The sequence below is a fragment of the Pezoporus occidentalis genome, unplaced genomic scaffold (genome assembly GCF_034315485.1).
Source record: "Pezoporus occidentalis ecotype Australia unplaced genomic scaffold, CSIRO_AGI_Poc_V1 ctg150, whole genome shotgun sequence".
In the NCBI taxonomy this organism is placed as follows: domain Eukaryota; kingdom Metazoa; phylum Chordata; class Aves; order Psittaciformes; family Psittacidae; genus Pezoporus; species Pezoporus occidentalis.
The window spans coordinates 1,076,623-1,096,843 of record NW_026913317.1 but is presented as its reverse complement, the minus strand read 5'-3'; the positions used below and the strand labels follow the sequence as shown (position 1 = coordinate 1,096,843).

The 20,221-nt window shown below is 37.8% G+C and overlaps 1 protein-coding gene across 1 annotated transcript in view; it reads right to left on the bottom strand.

Moving 5' to 3' along the window:
• The window catches only part of DPP4 (dipeptidyl peptidase 4), a 40,848-nt gene that overhangs the window by 8,369 nt on the left and 12,258 nt on the right, over positions 1–20,221 (bottom strand). The window contains exons 8-22 of the mRNA XM_062611060.1: positions 19,845–19,965; positions 19,244–19,404; positions 17,233–17,336; positions 13,609–13,744; positions 13,426–13,470; positions 10,605–10,709; positions 10,435–10,502; positions 10,190–10,240; positions 9,489–9,613; positions 8,485–8,532; positions 7,908–8,006; positions 5,832–5,901; positions 4,165–4,359; positions 3,189–3,243; positions 1,051–1,150 (exon numbers count right to left, since the gene is read on the bottom strand). Coding sequence (XP_062467044.1) covers positions 1,051–1,150; positions 3,189–3,243; positions 4,165–4,359; positions 5,832–5,901; positions 7,908–8,006; positions 8,485–8,532; positions 9,489–9,613; positions 10,190–10,240; positions 10,435–10,502; positions 10,605–10,709; positions 13,426–13,470; positions 13,609–13,744; positions 17,233–17,336; positions 19,244–19,404; positions 19,845–19,965 — 1,483 coding nt within the window. The remainder of the gene's footprint in view (positions 1–1,050; positions 1,151–3,188; positions 3,244–4,164; positions 4,360–5,831; positions 5,902–7,907; positions 8,007–8,484; positions 8,533–9,488; positions 9,614–10,189; positions 10,241–10,434; positions 10,503–10,604; positions 10,710–13,425; positions 13,471–13,608; positions 13,745–17,232; positions 17,337–19,243; positions 19,405–19,844; positions 19,966–20,221) is intronic.

Here is a 20,221-nt window from a genome sequence, read left to right as displayed (position 1 = left end):
TTTCCTTTATCTGATCAACTAAAAGTGGAATTTATAGATCCTGATCTTTGTTAAATAAAAAAAAAAAACAAAAAACCAAAAACAACCCACCACAAAATTCCTGCCATGCTGTAATATTCATGTCCAACACCAAAACATTATGAAATCTTCCTTAGAGCCTCAGTGGACTACTGCTAATACCTGGCAGTACGATTTGATCTGTGGAATTAGCCAGAGCATATCATATGCTATTACACAGACTCTGTGCTAGCTGCAGAGTGATAAATTATGCCTCGTTTAGCAGAGGTTTGCCAGGAAAAGCTTTTCTTTGAACATTTTTGGACAAATCAAAACCAGAAAAGATGTAAAAATGTGATCATATTGTACCAGCGGGTATTATATTTTTAACTGTACATAATTCTTTTAATCTGGGAGGAGAGTCCCTATAACTGTATTCACAGCCTCATGCAACTACAGCCTTATAGACTGTAAGCTTGAAGCACATACAGACTTGCCCACTTGTTCAGGTTTTCCTCAAATCAAGCTATTCATAAGATTAATTTTATAAAAATCTAAATTTTACACTCTAAAAGGAACAAACCTAAAGACAATTCAAATCCTATTCTGTTACTTTGAGTGAGTAAGTTAGAATGCAAGTTTGATATAAAGCTTCACAGTTCATTCTTCTAAGTGAAGTAGCATTTTGAAGAAGGTAAGTCTAATAGCCATGGATTTCTGACAGACAATACTGGTCTCAGAACATGTGGCAGCTTCAGAAAGCAAACACAGACACATTACAGTAATCCTACAAAATTACAATAATTTTTGCTTCATTAGAGGTTAAAGACATTACCTGGGACTGTGGATCTGACTTTTAAAATGGAAAATAAGATTTAGGGAATTGGTGGTTTAATTTCAAAATGCAGTACCCATGAGTTCATAAAAACAGATCAAGTGGCATTTACATGGCATCTACTAGCTAATCAAAGTTCTGTGCTATGAATCAACACTTTGCAGCATGTGCACTGCAAGACATATGGGAATCCTTGTAACAAGGAAGCCATCACATACCATAATACTGCCAACTTGACACAGGGGCAACCGCTATTCCACACTTGAACACGCCGCTTCCAGAGCCAAGCACCATGGAGGTCACATATCCCCCATAAGACTGAGAAGAAAACATTGCTGTTATTTTAGTAGGAAAGAAAAGGATGGGGCCCATCTGCTAAACAGTTCATCAGACATTTATAGGCTCAGTGTTTTTCATATTAATGAACTCCATTCTGAATTTGGGTCAGATCTCACCCAACCTGCTCAGTTGGGGAAAAAGGCATCAAACAGTGCATGGCAGCTGTGGCGCTGATGAATGAGAACTTGCTGGGGAAAAAGGGTGCAAACGCTGCTGAACTGTGACTCAGCTAAGGATGACAGTGTTTGGTAGCACCGTAGGTAGCAGCGAAAAACAGGAAACAAGACACTGCTGAACTGCTGTGTCCCTTTCCGTGCTGGGGGAGTGGGTGGAAGCAGAGCTCAGGCCCACAACATGCCCAATGAGTAGTTGCACTAGGGCAACTGAAGATTTACAACTCCCTCAGAGCAGGCCTACGGCAGCTCACTTGCTAACTCTCCTCCAAAGCGTTGAGAGCAAGACTGTGACTGGGGAGTGAAGGATCTTCTGCAGAGTCTGTGGGAGGAACTGTGCACCAACACACTCCTTGCTATGCACAGAAAAAAATCACTCATAGGCTAGCTTGATACACAGATGAGTAAATATCTGACACACACTTGAGCATCCAGACAGCAAGATATCTAAACAATGTCACTGACCACCCAAATGACTGCCCTTACTATAGTCTGAAGGGGTTATTGAGGAAAATGTGCCCACCCACATCAAAAAGAAGAGCAATTTTTGGATCTCACTCCTGTCTTGAAACCAGATGACAGCAAATGGAACTGTTCAAAGCCCTTAAATGTTCGCCCCAATTTCACACTGAAGTCCTCCCAATGAGATAAGCAAAGTAGTTCACCTTCATAGTAATTAAAACCACATATACATACGTTACCTAACCTAGCCACAGTAAAGATATTATTGCTAAGATATTATTGAGATTACGGCAAACAAAATTAATGTACCTAATGACAGCCTGAGAATCTGAAAACTCAAGAGATAAAGAAAATCTGTTTGCTAACAGGTTCAGCATCCAAGATGCATAAATCCAACATGGCTCCAAAGAGGATTCCACTATTCATCCCAGGGTTCTTAAGGAATAAGATGGTAATGCATTTAGTCTCCATTTCTGCAGAAAAATTTTCCCTCCCACTAAAGTTAATACTACTACACTTGACTTCATGCAGCACACACATGTTGACCCAAACAAGAAAAGCTAGTAAAGGTATCATCATCATCCTGCCGTCAAGCAATTTACTCACTGGTGCTTGTCACCAGCAGTGACCAAATTCCAGCTAGCAATTTAATGCAAGATCCGCATTTACTTAAGCATACTATGCTTAAACAGAACATGCAAGAATACTCCCCATGACCAGAAAAAACACTGAAACAGCAACCTGGGACAGAAATGTTCAGAGTTTGAATCAAAGAGATGTCACTAACACTGGATATGCACTTAGCCTTGCAGCTGAGGGGTGTGTACACTCTATTAAACACTCCCCCTCTACTGTGACAAGTTTTAAAGACGCATTAAGTCAGAGAAACCTGGTCTCTGCTTGAATATAGTGCTGAAATAAAATATAGCCAAGCACAACAACATAGCAGATTTTGGTATTTTCAGGCTGCTAGTAAAAAAGACAACCATGGCATGCAGCTGCTTCACATGTAAATTTACACCTTCTTAAAAAAAAAAGGAATTAGAATAATTCAACTAATCCAGAGTGACACTGATGAATACATACTTGGGTCATTTTTAAAAAAATATTGGTTCATCTTGTACACAGGAACTTGGCAGTATCCCTTTGTTTTTAATCCCTCTAGTAATCCTAATTTCTGTTTCAAAACCTCCTTAATGCTTGCAAAGGGACAATGTATACAGGCACTGCACTTCATCAGTTCATGTACTGTCCTGTGCCATGACCCCAGAGATGCCTCACACTTAAGTGCTCCAGCACCCTCACACACACACACCACCACAACAAACAGCTGTTACCATTAAGTAAAAAAAAAAAAGTACCAAACTTATTGGAGTACTTACCCAACCCCAAATAGCTATTCTGTCCTTATCAACAAAGCTCATTTCAGAAAATTTTCTAAAACCAAACAGAATAATTAAATACTTAACAAACTGCAAGTATCTGCCATTATACAGACATGCCTGTTTTCCATCATGTCTGCCTCTTCCTATTGTAGAAATAGTAATTTTCTACTTCAGAGTGACTGCATAGGAAAACATAAAATAATTCAGGCACGTGTATCTTTAAAAAAGTCAGGAAAACATCTGTGCTTGTGAAAATAAACCCCTGGACACTATGTACAAGCCCTCAAACTACGCTCATTGACATTTGTATTGTATTAGGTTAAGTTGCACCACCTGCCTTGCCTTTTTTTTGTTACTATTTTTTTAAAAAGAGGAGCAACACCCAAATTGCAGCTGTAAGGGACAGGCCAACACCTGTAGATCCAGCCAGGGTTTAAAATAAAATAAGATTCTGAAATGCTATTTGTTTATAGACTCCTTAACATTTTATAATCCCCAAAAGCAAACCCTGTAAGAATACTTCTTTGTGATACTGAGATTTTCATGCTGACATCATTCAGTTAGTGAGGTTCTACAAGCATAAACCAAGTGATGAACATGAACTATGATACAAAGGGTGAGTAGCTCATACAAATAAATGCTTCACAACAGAAATCTTTAAAAAGCTTAGAGTAATACTTCCAGCTCTAAGTTCCTTGGTAGCATGCTCTTTTACTGATGTGACAGGTATCTTCTCTATAAAATCAGAGACATAATAAATTTGTATTACAGCATTAAGTCTTCCTTCTTTTTTGAGTGTAAAACAATGATTTGCCCACAAATGACACACTTCAGCATAAAGAATTAATGCAGGGTTTAGTTATGCTTTTGACAGTGATTCCAAGATGACCGTTCAAAACCTTCACCTTTGCCCCCCCCCCCCAGTAAGCACAGAAAAGAAGGAGCAGATGCTGACCATTTCACTGTAGCTCACCTCGCTGCTGCTATCTGATCTTCCACTTCATATGTTCCCAGCCTTCGGTTTACTGCATGCATAATTTCATCCCCTTGGTATCCACTTCCTCTGCCATCAAAGCTGGCCACAATGATCTGCTCGGTGCTTGCAAGGTAAGTAGCCCAGCTGATCCGGAAGACATAATCCACTTTCTGACTACAGGGTCCTGCATACCTGGGAAAAAAATGCCACAGAATTCAGGCATTAATTCTCCACATATTCTCGTATCAAGCCTTTGAAATACAATTATTGCTGACAATTTTCAGCCAGTAATGATGATTATTATCTGACAAATTAAACTGAGCAAACAAGAAAAGCATCACTCACCGACTCCAAACTGCTGCTTTGTCTGCACACTAAAAGCAATACGCTTTTTTAAAACGTCAACTGTTAATCAAGAAAACAGACTGGATTTTGTGTTACCGCTTTTTGCTCCAATAAGAAACTTTTATTATTTTGTTTTTAAGCAGGTTGTCAGAAGTGCAAATCAAATTGTTTTTTGTGTTGGCATATCTAGTCACCTGAGCTTCAAAGCAATACTCTTCAACTATTTCTGTTCCAGTTACCCATCATTTATTTGGTTAAAGTCTGAAATCAAGAAATAGCCTTCATTTGGGAAAATGAAAGAGACCTTTTTCTGCATTTTTAGTGCCTTATCAGTGTTCCCTACAGTCTAAACGTTCTTATGCAGGCTGAGGAAAAGAAAGAAAACAAAGCATTTTTCTCAGTATTAAAAGCAAAGAAAAAACTGGTAATTCTCTGTATCAAGCTTTGTTTTTACACACTATGCATCCTGACACTTCTGAAGTGATTTCCGATTCATATCTGATCACCATGAAGCTGAGGTGATCCTGACAAAGGCCCAGGTAAGTCAATAAAAAAAGAAAAACAAAGTAATTCCTAAGAAGCAAAGAGCACTGACTCCTCATTAAGAAGTTCAACAGGCATATCAAAAGTATTACAGTGCTACCAAATCACATTATATAAAGATGTATCTAACAATTAACAGGAGTGTTTTTGTGGATTCAGCCTTTCATAGAAAAAGGAAAATATTAACATTACTATTTTAATGCACAGCTAAATTTCAGTAATCTCCAGTTAGAAGGAAACATACCGTCATGAACAGAAGTGCTAAGGAGGAATGGACCAAACAGCACATGCTAATGGTCTTGAATTTATGAAAAAACCCAACAAATGCAATCCTGACCACAGCATGCCATTTGCCAACAACAGCTGGCAGTCAAATATCAGAGAAAATGCAATGTCACACTCACTGCTTCAGTTTTCGGATACACAGATTATCCAGGGTTTCATTCTGGAACATAATTTCATTTAGTGTTTTATCTAAGGAACTGTAAGAGCAGAGAAGGAGGTAATACTAACATCCTGGCTTTTTATTCAGACACAGAACGCATCTGCGCCTCTGCCACCAGCAAAATAGGCGCTTCTTAAGCATTACATCATCTTGGGGTACAGGAATCTATCACAAATTGTGATACACTTCATTTTTTTCATTCCCTCTTAAAACTACTTCAAGAAGTAATTAGAAAACATGCCAGTTTTGTGTTTCCTGATCTTATTAAGAGCATTTGAAGTAGATGAAAGTGATTATTAACACAACATTGCCATGTAACTTGAAGACTTACACATCAAGGAGCAGAGGGTACTTCTTTGATGAATCGAAATGGGGAGGCAATATCATTTGATACCACAGGTCTGAAAGGGAAAGAAGTTTGACTTAGGTCAGTTCTCCAGCAAAATAATTTGGCATGCAGTGCAATTCATACAAGAGCACATCTGAGTCACTCCCTTAAGAGTAATTTCATCTGAACTCTCCTAACACCTACAGGTAAATGTTCCTAGTAATCTAAGGCTTATAATTATTTTTTTTTTAAAATGTTTTATAGCTATGCTATCAGAAAGTCTGGGACTGGAGTTTCTACAGTAATGTAGGGGACTCACCATGCTGCCCTGTAACATTATTCTACATTATAAGCTTACATGTAAAACTTCGTAGGCCTCCACACTGGTACATCTGACACTAGCTCAGAAATGTTTCTCTACTCAAATTCCTCTCCCAACACAAAGAAGAAATTTTAAATATTTTGAACCTGCCAGATAGGATTTGCATGACAGTTTGTAAAGCATCCCAGAAACATATCCAAATAGCTATTATTTCTCAAGAAACATTGATTCCAGTTCCATCCGTGTTACTCTTTCCGCCCAAGCTGGCTGAGAGTTAGCTGAATATTTTAAATGCAAACCATGTAAGTTTTGCAAAATGATTGGCTTGGCTGTTCATGCATGAATTCTAAAAGAACTGGTGCTGCAAAGGAAGCAATGGCAGTGGACTGCACTGCAGTAATAGCCAGCGTGCAAGTCTTGCATATTCATATCTGGACAAATTTCTGTAAGATATTAAACCACCCAAAAATTAACAACCTAAACTGAACATATGAAAATACTAGTTTTACTTTTGCATACTCTATAGTCACAGGAGCAGATTTCTTCTTTGATTACATACATGGATTAGTGAGCAGAACCTGAAGTAGGACTACATAAATGGATTTACTTCTATTTGTGACACCAAAAAAGAGATTCCCCTTACCCAAAAGCTTTTACCCTGATGAATTAGTAAGAACAAATAGGAATAAGAAAAAAGAAAGAATATACAACTGATAGCATGAAGAACATCTTTAAACCTCCATCTTGCCTGGAAGATTTCATCTTTAGCCCTAGTAAAAATGTGACAGAAAGACAGAAAACACAAAGATAAAGAAAGTTATTATATAGATAGGTAACAATGGAAGGAGGGAAGCATCAAAAAGAGCAGTTAATAATGACTGACAGAACTAAGTACAGTTCATAAAATATAATTCTATTAATATTCATTCTTTTTATCAAGAGGAAGTTTGTCACAAAGATAAAAGCTGGTAGTAAAGGCTGCAGCAAGAACAGATTAGGCAGGTACCAGGCCTCCCACTGCCTGTCTATCACGGCTGGCTTCTCAGCCTAGAAGTATACCAAGAAAGCTGCTGTACCCAGATGTGCAAATTCTGAGGGGCACCTCAGTTGCATTTTTTACCATTTCATTATAGTCTGTATTCAAAGGTTTATGTAGTCTTACAGCATGAACGCGCTTTTAGGAACATGACTGTTCAATCCAAATACTCCCCTACACAATGTCAAAGGTCATCTAGTGGAAATGTAGCTTAAAGGATTTTGTCAGCTTTTCCATTTAGTTTCTGCATACATTTTTTTGTTACTAACTGAACTTCTCCACTTGCCAGCCTGCTAACACAAACCAAAGGGACTTGTACCTGTAAAGTAAGATTTAACTGAATTTATAATTTAATTTAAATTCAACGATGCTTATGAGCTTTGTGCCCCACCCCCACTCCTGTAATTTACTGAATGTGGTGCTAGGGACTTCTGTTTTTCAGTTAAGGTACGTCAAGGTATCACAGGAGGACAAAAGTATATTTTAGTTAAGAATATTTTGGGATTTCTGGAAAAATAAAACAAACAACCCAGACTGTTTGGAGATGTCAAAAAAAAAAAAAAAGAAAAAGAAGAAAAAAGTCCTAAATTTATCTCGCCTTTAAGTTCTGAATAACCACAGTAATCCCCACTACACCCACCTCTTCTGTAATTGTTTTCATCAGGAGACCTTGAAGCACTTGGTGAAAGGGAGAAAGAAAGGCATATGGTTTTGAACTTACTGTATCCACCTATAAGAATGGAGCCAAATTTTTTTGAAGGCATCTGAATATCTTCCAACAAACTTTCCAGTTCAGTGTTGTTTTCCAAGTATCTGAGGACTAAACAACACAGTTCATAAAAGATTAAACATTATTTTCAAATGCATAGCTCTTTAGTTGTGAACAACTTTAAATATTCAATTTGAGATGATGGCAGCCTACACTGCAGTTTTAGCTTACTGCAGTTTTTGTTTTTCCTCTCAGATTCAATGTTTACAATATAGTTTTCCTTCAGTAATTTAGTAACCAGAAAGCTGGTTTCCCTGTTTTTCATCTAAGTGCAATTTCAGAAAAACTGAACAATTATCCAGTAAATAAGTCATACATTACTCACTGTTTTCTAGCACAATGTAAAATACTATTAAATAAACTATGACTAAATGTATGCCAAGCTATGTAATCTATTCTTCTGGTTAACTATACTAATCATCTGAAATTAAATTTACCCTTTATAACTGACATTTTAATTACTATACTAAGCAATTTACAGTGCAATTTTCTGAGTCAATGCAAATTATATTTTAAGACAATCCCATACCTTGATCATTACTACTTCTGTGCAGAGTAGATATAGGCAGGCCGGGACCTGTTAACAGAGCACGAAACCTTCATGTTTGCATGATGTCTCAAAATACAGCCCTCAAAGTAACTGGAAGTGGGTGAATCATAAAAGCTCAGATTTTGTTCCCCTCCAGTCTGCACAAGCTGGATTTTTAGTTGGGCCCAAACTCAAGTCACAGGATCCTGTAAAATATGCAAAGTGTCTTGCAGGTGAACCACAGGGTTGTGAAGAATTAAATTTCCACTCTTGAACAAAGTCTACCCATTGGTTGTGGACCACAGTTTGGAAACAGTAAGCCTTGTCACGGAGACCACAGCAGCCTTCTTCAACCAACCAATTGTTACAACTTGGCAGAACAATTCCCTCCCTGCTGGCTGGCTGTCCTTCTAGCCCATAGGTCAAGGAAGGCCTTGGCATCTTAAAAAACAACATACAATTCAATTTAAGGGAAATTTCAAAGAAGATTTTATTTTTCCCATCCTTTGATTAATTTTTCCCCTGTAGTATCTAGTACAAGCACTTAAAGGTCAGAGACAGACTACAGTCCCATTGCGTTAACTTATGACTATGTTCACTGGATTTTTATGAACAGGACCATCTATCTCAATTTTACTGCCATGCATAAAGCACTTCTCTTCACCCAGCCTGTTGCTTGCCTTGTTCCCCGAGCCTTCTACAGGGAATTCCTTCTACAGACACAAGCTCCCCATGCAGCTCTTGAGGAGCTACACAGAGAACAGGAGTCTTTTGCACCTATTTCAGGACCACTGATAAGATTTGATAGATCTGTCCCTGTAATTTTTGACAAGGTGCTTTTGAACCTAGGAAGGAGTATGTTTTTCTGCTGCCAATGAATTTATCCAATGATACCAACACATATCATTGTTCCACAGTGCATATGAAGATCCTGATGAAGTGAACTTCCCCACCCAACTAATCAGTGAGTCATGTTTATGTCAGTTAATTGGAGATATACTCACCATGACAATTTAGTTGATAGTACTGTGCATCTCTGCTGAAGGACACAGAATAATACTGGCACCTTTCTTGATTCAGATCACAGCTAACACATTTAGTAGAGTTTGGACTGTTTTCCAAGAGCACTCTGCAAAATAGACAAGCTTCATTTCAGAGATGAAGTTGGTTTTTTTTTGGTGTATTTTTTTTTTTTTTTAAGATATGCTAAACTAAGGTATGATTTTGAAATACATTATGTAGGTGTTCCTGCTCTGGCAGGGGGATTGGACTAGATGATCTTTTGAGGTCCCTTCCAATCTCTAGCATACTGTGATACTCTGTGTGTGTGTGTGTGTGTGTGTGTGTGTGTGTTAAAATTCAGGAGTAAAGTTATTACCAATTTAAAAATTAGAAAAAACAGACTTTAATTTTTTAAGTTCAATTAATACTGGAATTATAGTCATAGCAAAAAAAGCATAAGAGGTTTTCTTTAGGGATTTGTTGCTAATTCTTTTCACAATTGTCCTTATATTAACTACATTTATAGAAAAATATTGTAGTTATTTTTCCAGTTTATACTCCTACACTAATTTCCATTTAACATCCTATAAAGGATCCCGTATTAGATTGTGAACATCCTAATCTTTCATTTCACAATGCTTTTTCTTAAAGTTTCTTTTTCATTAACAAATATTTTACTCGTACTGCAGAAAAAAAGTCTTACTTATAAAGATTTCTTCCTCCTGGCATTCCGTTTTCATTACTAATGTAGTACCTATAAAAGCAAAACATACTGGGTTTGATAAAATATTTACAGTACATTACAATATTTAAAGATTTATCTTACAAGTTTAGATCAGATTTTCAATGAGTTAAATGACATCTTCTGCCTGTTCTCCCTCCCAGCTTGCTTAGACCCTTGTTAAAAGCCCTCCTGATAAGAATCAATAGCTTAATTACAATACTTACAAAAAGTTACTGGTTACAGCTGCTATGCTGATTACTTCCCATTTTCCTGCAGTAATAGGCACTGGAGCCTGCAGAGGTGGGGAAGGCAAGGCAGAAAGTAGAAAGTGAAGCTCCTCAATCACCAGGAGAAACACAGGTCAGCAGCGGCTGTCCTACACCTTATTACCTACCTGTGAGCCATTTATGTAATGGATGTGCTTGTAACCTACTGTATTGCTGAAGACTCTGTAGTAGGTAAGGTTGTTGGGTGCAAAGTGAGGGACAGATGGCTGAAACTTGAACAAAAGAGAGATGCCTATTAAAGCAAACAACAAAACTCCAAAATGATAAATTTAGTTTTGATTTTGCTAAACAGGAGTTTCAATACTTAAAACAACATATCACTGAATATACTGGGATTTTTTTTTTTTTTGCCTACTTAACAGGTAGAACCCGTAGCCACTACCCTAAAAATAAACACTTGAAATATTTTCTTGCTCCCTTCAATAGCAGAATTTCCTGAGTATTAGTCCTGGTAATGATCGAAGTCCCCTCCTACCTTCCTTGAATTTGAAGTCCTACAATTGTTCCTAGTTTCCTTCCATTTTAGGACACGATATGTGCATCTATAAAGTCACTGTTTTATTCTGCCCAATGACAACATGCAGCTGTAACCTATAGCAATGTCAATGCTGCAAATACATTTTCCTTAAATTTCCCATTTTAAAATGTGCTTGTGAACAAATTCTTTGAAATTTTTTTCTTCTTTTTTTTTTTTTAGCCTGAAAATGAAAAATATCCCCCTTATTTAAAGGGCTCAAGCTGCTTTCCAAGAGGAAATTTTGCTACTAAGTAGAAAAAAAAACCAACTGATTACAGAATGCCAGAGAACCCAAACTGGAATGATATTTTCATGAAAGGACTATCCACTTATCAATTGGGAGTGACAGAAATGAATGGATTCTTTCTACTGACTGTCATTTGGATGTGCTCCATATGGTAAAGAGAAAAACAAGAGGAATGAAACTGAGTCGAATGAAATACAAGTTACTTTTGTGATAAATGCCCAAACCAGCTAAATGTTAATTAGGCAACTGACACAATGCAATTACCTCTGAGACAGTATACCCATTTTTTAAATGGAGGTTGAAATAGAAAGATGAAGGGACTTGCCTCTGGTCACTCAATGTAAGCAATGACAACTTGTGTCTTCCTAACCCAAGTGATCCAGATCATCTCTCCTTCATCCCTAGCAGTATTTTTTGCAAAAAATAACTTGGCAAATATTTTGCTAGCTTCTCCCTTATCACAGTCTTGCTTTTTCAAAGTGTGACTTTCCTTCAACTCAACTGGCAAGCTTTAACTTAACTCATGACCTGGAAGCCTTATGCAGTAACACAGGCTGTTCTGAGCATTCTTAGATTAAGCATAAATTCATCTCTACTTTGGAAAGGGGAAAAAAAAAATAAAAGAAAGAAGGCGTAAAAGAAAAAAAAACCACTATATATATACACAAAGAGAGAACTACAGATCTATATTTTACACACCTATTTACTTAAGTTTGCATATACACTTATATGAATTGTATGCATATGTATGTGTGCATATACATACACACACACATGTATATATATAATCTCCCTTATCAAATGTCATTTTATCATCCGTAGGTAACAATAAAAAAATAAATACCTTTCCTACCCCCTCTTTAATCCTACTTTCCACTCCCTTCTGAAATCCAAGAATCATATAGTGAGATTATTTTTTCTTCCAACAGCTCCTAAGATGTGGGTTGTCTCTTTAAAAGAAACAAAAAACCAACAACCTAGTTTAATGGCACAGACTTGCATTTTGCCCTCTCATTTTGCACAACTGTTTACAAAGTCTGCAGCTTGATCATCACATTGTCTAATTGTGAAGCCTTTGCTGCAGAGAAGCAAAATGTGTCAGCGTTAAGGCCTTCCTTTCCATATCAAATTTGACAGCAGGTGGGTTGATCTCTCATCTTCATACTGCGGATGATTTCATCCCTGCTGTTGCCTCCCTCTTTGCATTTCTTTAAACTTTCATTTTTGACTTCAAAAGTGAATTAGTGACTAAAGCATAATCAGTGTGTGGAAAATGCGGGAGTGGAAAGTGTACTCTGTGTTCTCATCAAAAACTCTGAAACTCATTTCTCCCTCCAAGTCTGAACTTTTGCATCTCTGCTTCACTTCCCCCAGATCTTCTGTGTAGTTCATTAGGTGCCTACTCTCTACCATGTACAAAAGGACTGTGAGGCAGCTTTGAAAGCATCATCCAGACAGTAGCAATTGGTTTAGCAGAAGTTGGTGAAGATTTTAATCTGTCCAGTTATTTGCATCATCCCCCATTCTATTCAATGGGTATTTCAGGTGGGGGGAGCAATAAATAAATAAAAAGCCCCAAAGACAATGTAGAATGGTTTGTTGCAACCTGAAATGCTAAAAATTACTTTTGTCTTCTATGCACTTCCTCCAATAGAATTCAAAGGTTATAGGATAAACTTCTCTATACATTTTATCCCCTAGATCATTCTAGAGGTGGCGGGAAGACTGGAGAGCCGCCAAACCAGCATAGCTGACAACTCCCCCAGAACAGAGGGAATTCTGATTCTGCCTCCCTCACTCCCCTACCTACTGCTACCAAAATGGTAGCTCAGAATTAAAAAGGAGTCTGGAAGGAGCACTCTGCTTTTTGGCAAGCTGAACATGATGCACAGGTCATAGAGGACACAGTTACAGCTCCAGCCCATGCTGCACTGTCAGCCCAGCCTGGGAGTTCAGAAACTCCAGACCCACAAAATCTTAAAAACGGGAGCAGGGTGTTGTAGCAGCTCCATTTGAGACCATTTTTTCCTTTACATGTAAAATGCAACAAGTGAATGGATGAGACCTACACACAAGAGGCACTGCAAATGGCGAAGCTCGCGTGAAATTTTCTTAATTATCAGTGTTACTTAGCACGTAGCAGTTTTAGAAATTGAACACTTACTCTGCCAATCCAGCCAGTTGTACTTTCTTCTGTATGCTGTCTTTCCTAAGAAAGAAAAAACAATCCCACAACAATTATGTTTATTTTACATCAGGCTATGTTTCTACAATTATACAGGGATATTCTGCTCCTTTCTAATTTCATTTATCAAGCGTTGTGACTCTCTCACCTCCTTTTTCTTACCTGTGGACACAACCAATTTCCAGTAGCACTTTCGAAGTCACAGACTGTGAGGACTGAAAAATTCTGAATTCTTCTGAGCCACTGCAGACAAATCCTTTCATCCGTCACCCATGTTACAACACTCAAATAATGATCCCTGAAAACGGCAATAGCATTAGATACTTAAAATCCTCTCTGTCATAGCATACTACGCAATAGCATTCAGCAATTTACTGAATGAGACTCATCTGGCTATTTTCAGTTCTATCTACTCTTCCACAATAAACAATGATGCAAACCTAATTGAGGCATTTTCTTATCAATTGTTTTTGTCACTAGTAGATGTTTCGGTTATTTTCATTAACACAATAAAGAATTAGATGTTTTGTACATAACCCCTTTCAGAAAGACTGAAATTAAATTCTAACAGCCAGATCACTACCATCTAATGCATAAAATAGCTACTCCAGACTATTCATAAATCTTGTACTGTGTGCACCTAGAGGAAATTCTTCTGAATATTGAGTTACACGGGCCCTAGACTTTGGAATTTTATCTTTAGCTGCATGAAGTTGGTTGCTTGTAAGGACTTCCTGAGTGATATGTATCTTTGCTCAATTTAATACTTATTTCCATGATTTAGAATGGAGGGAGAGATCATACCAGAACAACTATTACTATTTGAATATTTTACTTTCATCTTTAGAATACCAACTAGTTGACATAAGTACTGGAGTATCTAAAAAAAAAAACAAACACCCCAAAACCCTGTAATTTTCATGAATATTCCTATATATTATTTCAAAAAGGCACCACATAAAATTTAGTGGTTTTGTTTACCATTATGATCTGTTAGATGTACTCATCTTTTCTTATTTCAGATCTCTATCTCCTAGAAGACTTATGAACTAAAAATAAAACAAACCTCCCCTCCAAGGCAAGTATACATTTTTAACTGGAATTTGCACATTTGACTTAGTTCCAAGTTCATGTTCTCCCCCCCCCCCGTTAGTTAACAAAAATGTGTGGGAAGTTTTGTGATGGAGTGAGTATATTCATGATCACTGGGGGGTGGGGAAGTGGAGAAAAAATAAAAAAGAAAATACTACAATTAGAGTGGATGGATTAAAAATATATGCCAACTGGTTGGTGACCACTTTCAGGTTTATTTCTAAACTGCGGCTTTGAAATCACATTTGAAAAAGGTCTATTTTTGCATTTATATTTGACTGGGAAGTTAGTAGGTCATTTAATTGTTATTGTCACTGCTTCAAACAGTGTATTTTAGACAAAATAATACTGTAAAAGCACTCTGCAGGAGCTTGTTTGATGGATTCCGCCCCCCCCCCAAAAAAAAAAAAACAACAAACTCACCCAACAAACCCAAACCTTGTGCTCCTCATGTACCTGTAACACCCAGTTCCCCTTTCTTTAAAAGAAAGGGAATTAGCCCCACAGTTTTTGTTCCCTCAAAGTAAGAGAAGTTAATTCTGGAGACTGTAAATCCTCTATCAGACAAGATGGACTGTCAAGGTAAACCCCCCCAACAAAATTACTATTTATTATACTGTTATTATAACATACTAAATATTTTCAGGTTATTATAGAGACTTGGAGTGCACCTTCAGTTTTCAACAGCCCATCAAATGTTAACTAAGCTGAAATGAAGTATAGCATACAGTAGTTCTGCATTGCCCTTACTCATCTGCTGCTGAGAAAGGATGTTCCTGCAATAATTGTCTGGAGCTCTCTACTCAGAGGACCCGATTTTAGGACAGATCACTTCAGACAAGAAGCATCCACTGCCCTCATCCTCCTATTAGCCAACAGGAGTCCCCTGCACCCATGATTCTAAAAGTGGTGTTTATACACTGCATGGATTTCATGCTGGTCATTTGCGCAAAAAATATCAGGTTTTATCCACCATGATGTGTGGCACTGCCATTCCAGATTTTGGCAGCTTTTCTTGACAAAACTTCTCCTCTGAAACAGAAGTGTGCTGTGCCCCCTTCAAATGTGGAGGTGCAACTGCTGTGCATACAAGCTCTGGATAGCGCTGCAACAGGCAACCATTTGCTGGGGCATTGCCCCTCGAAATCCCCACCCAGGCAGGTCAGGTATGCCACCAATTCAAACTTAGTTTTACTCAGAATCTGGCTCCAAGAGAGTAAAAATAGAATTTTCTATCACAAAAAAGTAACCTTTCCTGTCAAACAGCGGTATAAATATACATGCCATGCAAATATCCATTACTTTGCACTTCCAGGAGCAAACCTACCCAACAGCAACATTGCACATCACTTGCTTTTTCCTACTCGTGTACTTTTGCTCTTGCAAAATTCCTCAAGACTTGTTCTGGCCACCTCAACATTTGTAGGACACATGTGAGACTTAACCATTACCTGGAGCAGCCGTTGTGAGAAAGATGAAATTTCATTCCTTGCACTCATCATTCAAGACTTGTTTACACTGTTACATTAATTTAAACATTGATTAACTCCATATAAATCTCAGGGCTATATGTTAGCCAAATAGATACAAGGCTGGAAAGGAGATGATGATTACTCTCCCCAGGTCACACAGCAGCATTTTTCAGCTTTCATTAGGTGTGAACAAAAGATAAAACGTGACTCTAAGACAGCAAGAACCTAAACCAGAATTGAGCAAACCATACAGGGCTTTTACTTCTGGGGCACTGAAATCCTGAAGCATACAAAAGCTACGTAACACCTTGCTATTGCAGCGTTACTGTACATGAAGGATAAAGAATAACATTCATAAAATCTTGCTTAATGCAGAGATGTTAGTTACACCATGGTGAGGACTGAAACGGAATAGCACTGAAATTCCAGTTACAATTTTTTGGCCACTATGTTCAAAATGCTGGTTTTATGCACTAGTTAACAGACCTCTCTTGTTTTTCCCTGAAGTTTATCGCTGTAACCTATGCTTCCATACCCATGTTTGTAAGTGCAAAGCTCTAAAAAATTTCTACAATGCTGTTAAAAAGAAACAACAAAATCCAGGATCTGGGATACCAAATTCTGTGTGCATGCATTTTAAATCAATTTAGCTGCTCTTTACAAATACATTTATATCATGTTGTGCATTTCCAGTGGCATTTTGAGAAATACAATTTTCCATTTACTGTGAGAGGTGCTGGTTTTCACCATGTTTCCAAAGAAAACAAACATTTTGAGTATAAGTTTGAAGATCAGTCATCATACCTTGCCTTAGCAAGGAGTCTGCTTCCAACAAAATCAAATCTCCACTTACCATTAAGGTTTTGTTTTGTTCCCCCCCCCCCCCGAGTGAATTGGAATACATATATTATAATTTGATTATACCAAAACTTGCTCATATTAAAGTTGTACTGTGAAATGACTTCACCATAGTTAGACTCCACTGAATGTGATGAGCCAAGAACTTGTCAAATTCTGAATATAACATACATGGAATATGCCATCTATATATAATCACTAGGAGGATAATCTCTGAGCAGATTTTCGCTGGTAAATCTTGTTGCTACCGGAGCCCCAGGACTGGGAAAAACTGCCATGTAAACTGAATACAAGGTGGTCACACATCAAAGCTCCTCCTCTCCCACCAGAAGAAACAAGCAAACATTGAACCAAAATTTCTTACCCTGATATTATTTCTGCAGGTGGAGAAATTTCAACAGGGTGGAAAGCAGGAAGCGATCTGGTATCCACAATAAAGAATTGCACAGTTGGATTTGTAGCTCCTGCCTAAAAATAAAATTTTTCATTGTACTTTTGAAGAGAGAATATTCTTTGTGAATTAAGTGTATGAAACGATAGCCAAAGAAATTACTAGAGTGAGGTAGAACCAGCCAACTTCAAACATTTGAAAAGACAAGTTCCTAATGCAGTTCTTAAGATCAGCACATAAATTATCCTTTGTGGGTTTTTTTTTTATATGGAAGTGTTAGTTATGCATCTCTAGATAAGAAAGACTACTACATTTAGAAACACCAGTAACTACATAGGGCTTGCTGTACCCAAAGCAGTTTTGGGCAATATTTCATCCCACATGCCACACACAGTACCTAATGGTGAATCAAACCCACTGCTAACAGATAGAAAACTTCTTCATGGAAACCCTACATTAAGTGTTCACGTAATAGCTGCCTATATCACAATCAAAGCTGTGACTGCAGCACATATCCCATTATTTTTAATGTAGTATTACTGACAGTAATGTAACTGTGTCAAGAAGGGATTCTCTAGAATTTAACCAGTCAAGTCCTCATCATAACAGTTAAACAGCTGTAGTTGATCCCCCTACAGAAGTCAAGCAATATTCCAAACACAAGGGGTTTTATAATAATCAAAGGTGCAATTTAAATTGGCAGCTCATTCCGCATCTCTGTCTGTTCACAGGCAGCACGCTCAGGGCAGAGCACCTGCAGCAGTCCACAAGCCCAGTGCCTCACTGTGAGCAACGGTGACCTCTCTGGGGGAAGCTCCAAGGGGACAGCTGAAAGCCATGCGTTCCTGAAGTTTTGGGGAAGTTAGGAAGTGACTGACCACGACTGCTGCGCAGAAAGCTGACCCTGGGCACAAAGAGGACCAGAGGGCAGCTTTTTACAAACAGCTGAAACAGCTGAGCCATCAGTCGACTGTATCAGCTGTTCTGCCCCAGTTAATCAAAAGAATGAGACTATCTTCCTGAGCTGGCCAGACCAGCATGTGGGAGCATACACAGGTGCCTCAGCACAACACAGACTATAAAAACCAAACAATGAACAAAAGGAACTGAAGAAAGTGATGGGCTTGAAACGGTTTCAACCCATGTAACTCCTTCCCAGCAAGGGGAACACCCAGCACTGCGGCAGTGAGCGTGTTATGGAAACCCCCAGTGAGAACCATGTTTATGTCACGATTTAGCAGTATAGTGCAATTGTTGTACTTTGTACTTGTGTCTTTTAAGTGCAATGATGCACCTACTAAATCAAAATCCCATATAAATTCAAGAAACTTCATACAGGTAAATCTTGTATTAAACATGAAACCCTCCACTTATGAAGTAACTGAGGGAATCTGTCTGGAACATATTGGACTCTCTCACACTATTTAGTCCAGTGCCAACTGTGCCACAAGCAGTGGGCACAAATTCATGTGGAGAGGAAGGGAGAGGGAAGCAGCTGCATACACTAAAGGCTTCCCTCTAACAGCTAAGACTAAAAGAGCTTTATGTTTAGACAAGGAAACTCCATCAGCAGATTCCTCTGCTTCACCCCAATACAAGAAGCATCCAGCAACTAAAAACGCTACACTGAAGCTGAGAAGTTTCTACTAGTAATACCATGCAAAACCCTAACACCATGTACATCTGCCAAATGCTCTGTACCAATTTCAACTTCCGAAGACTTTTTTTCTCTCTCAACATCTACTTGCTTCCTCAAAATTGTCTGGTGAAACAACAAAACCTTAAATCATACTTTTTTTCCTTTTTGCTTTCCCCTGGAGATAAAATACTTTTAACATTGCCAGATGCTGTTGACTTCAGAAAGAGTAATCACAGCAAGCTGCTGAGGAGAGACAGACAATATTTTCATTAGCAGAAACTGATTAAATGAGACTACTCTCTTAATGAAACTGCAGAACAACCATGTTTAATAAATAACACAGACCTTGGGATATGGGATTCTAATGGTCTTTGGATACTGCAAGGTGTCCTCAGAATAAAAGGAATACTCTATAACAGGAACTTCTGAATCATTAAATGCTGCATATGCCACAAAATTGCCATTTGGAGACCACCACAGAGCAGAATGGGTGCCAAACATTTCCTCTGAAAGAGATGGAAATGCATTTAAGTTATAATTGATAATCTGGCTCTTGTCCTAAGTACTGTTCTCATCAGTTTTTAATAGGATTTTTTCAATTGAAGCTCAGGTACCAAAGTGAAGACTGTTTGACAGCATTAGATCAATGCTTACAGGTCTATCATATGAAGTTAATTCACAAGCTGACTTACAGTGATGTACTGCAAGTTAGGTGAACTCATTTCTATTCTCAGATCCTCACACTAGCTAGGTATTAAGCTCAGATAAGGATGCCTGCTTCTGTTAAAACAGAGACTAGATTATGTTGATTATCAGATTATTTTGAACTTTTCAATGATAAGAACTTTTATGAACATTTTTTGAACTTTTCAATTATAAGAAATAAGTTAAAATAATTACAATAAACAAAGTTTTATGCAAAGTAAAATATGCTTGACATAGTTACCTTCGTAAACCCAGTCTGGTATGCCATTGAAAATTTTATTTTCTTCTCCATTTTGAGTGATTTGCACAGAGTCTGCTGTTGGTGAAGGTTTTATATAAACATTATTATTCCAAACATATGCCTGCAAAACATCATTGTGTTTACAATTACTATTAGAGTAAACCCTACTTCCTTCCTTTGCTTCATCTACTGGGAAATCTACAAGAGATGAGAAAGACTGTCTGAAAGCTGTGTTTCACTGAACATCACTGACGCGTAACAATCTTGAATTACTAATACAAATCATGTGTAGCAACCTAACTTCAAGCCTAGGAGCAAAAACCAAACAACTATGATAAATGACATGATTACCACATCAAGTTTGGAAAGGTTTTTTT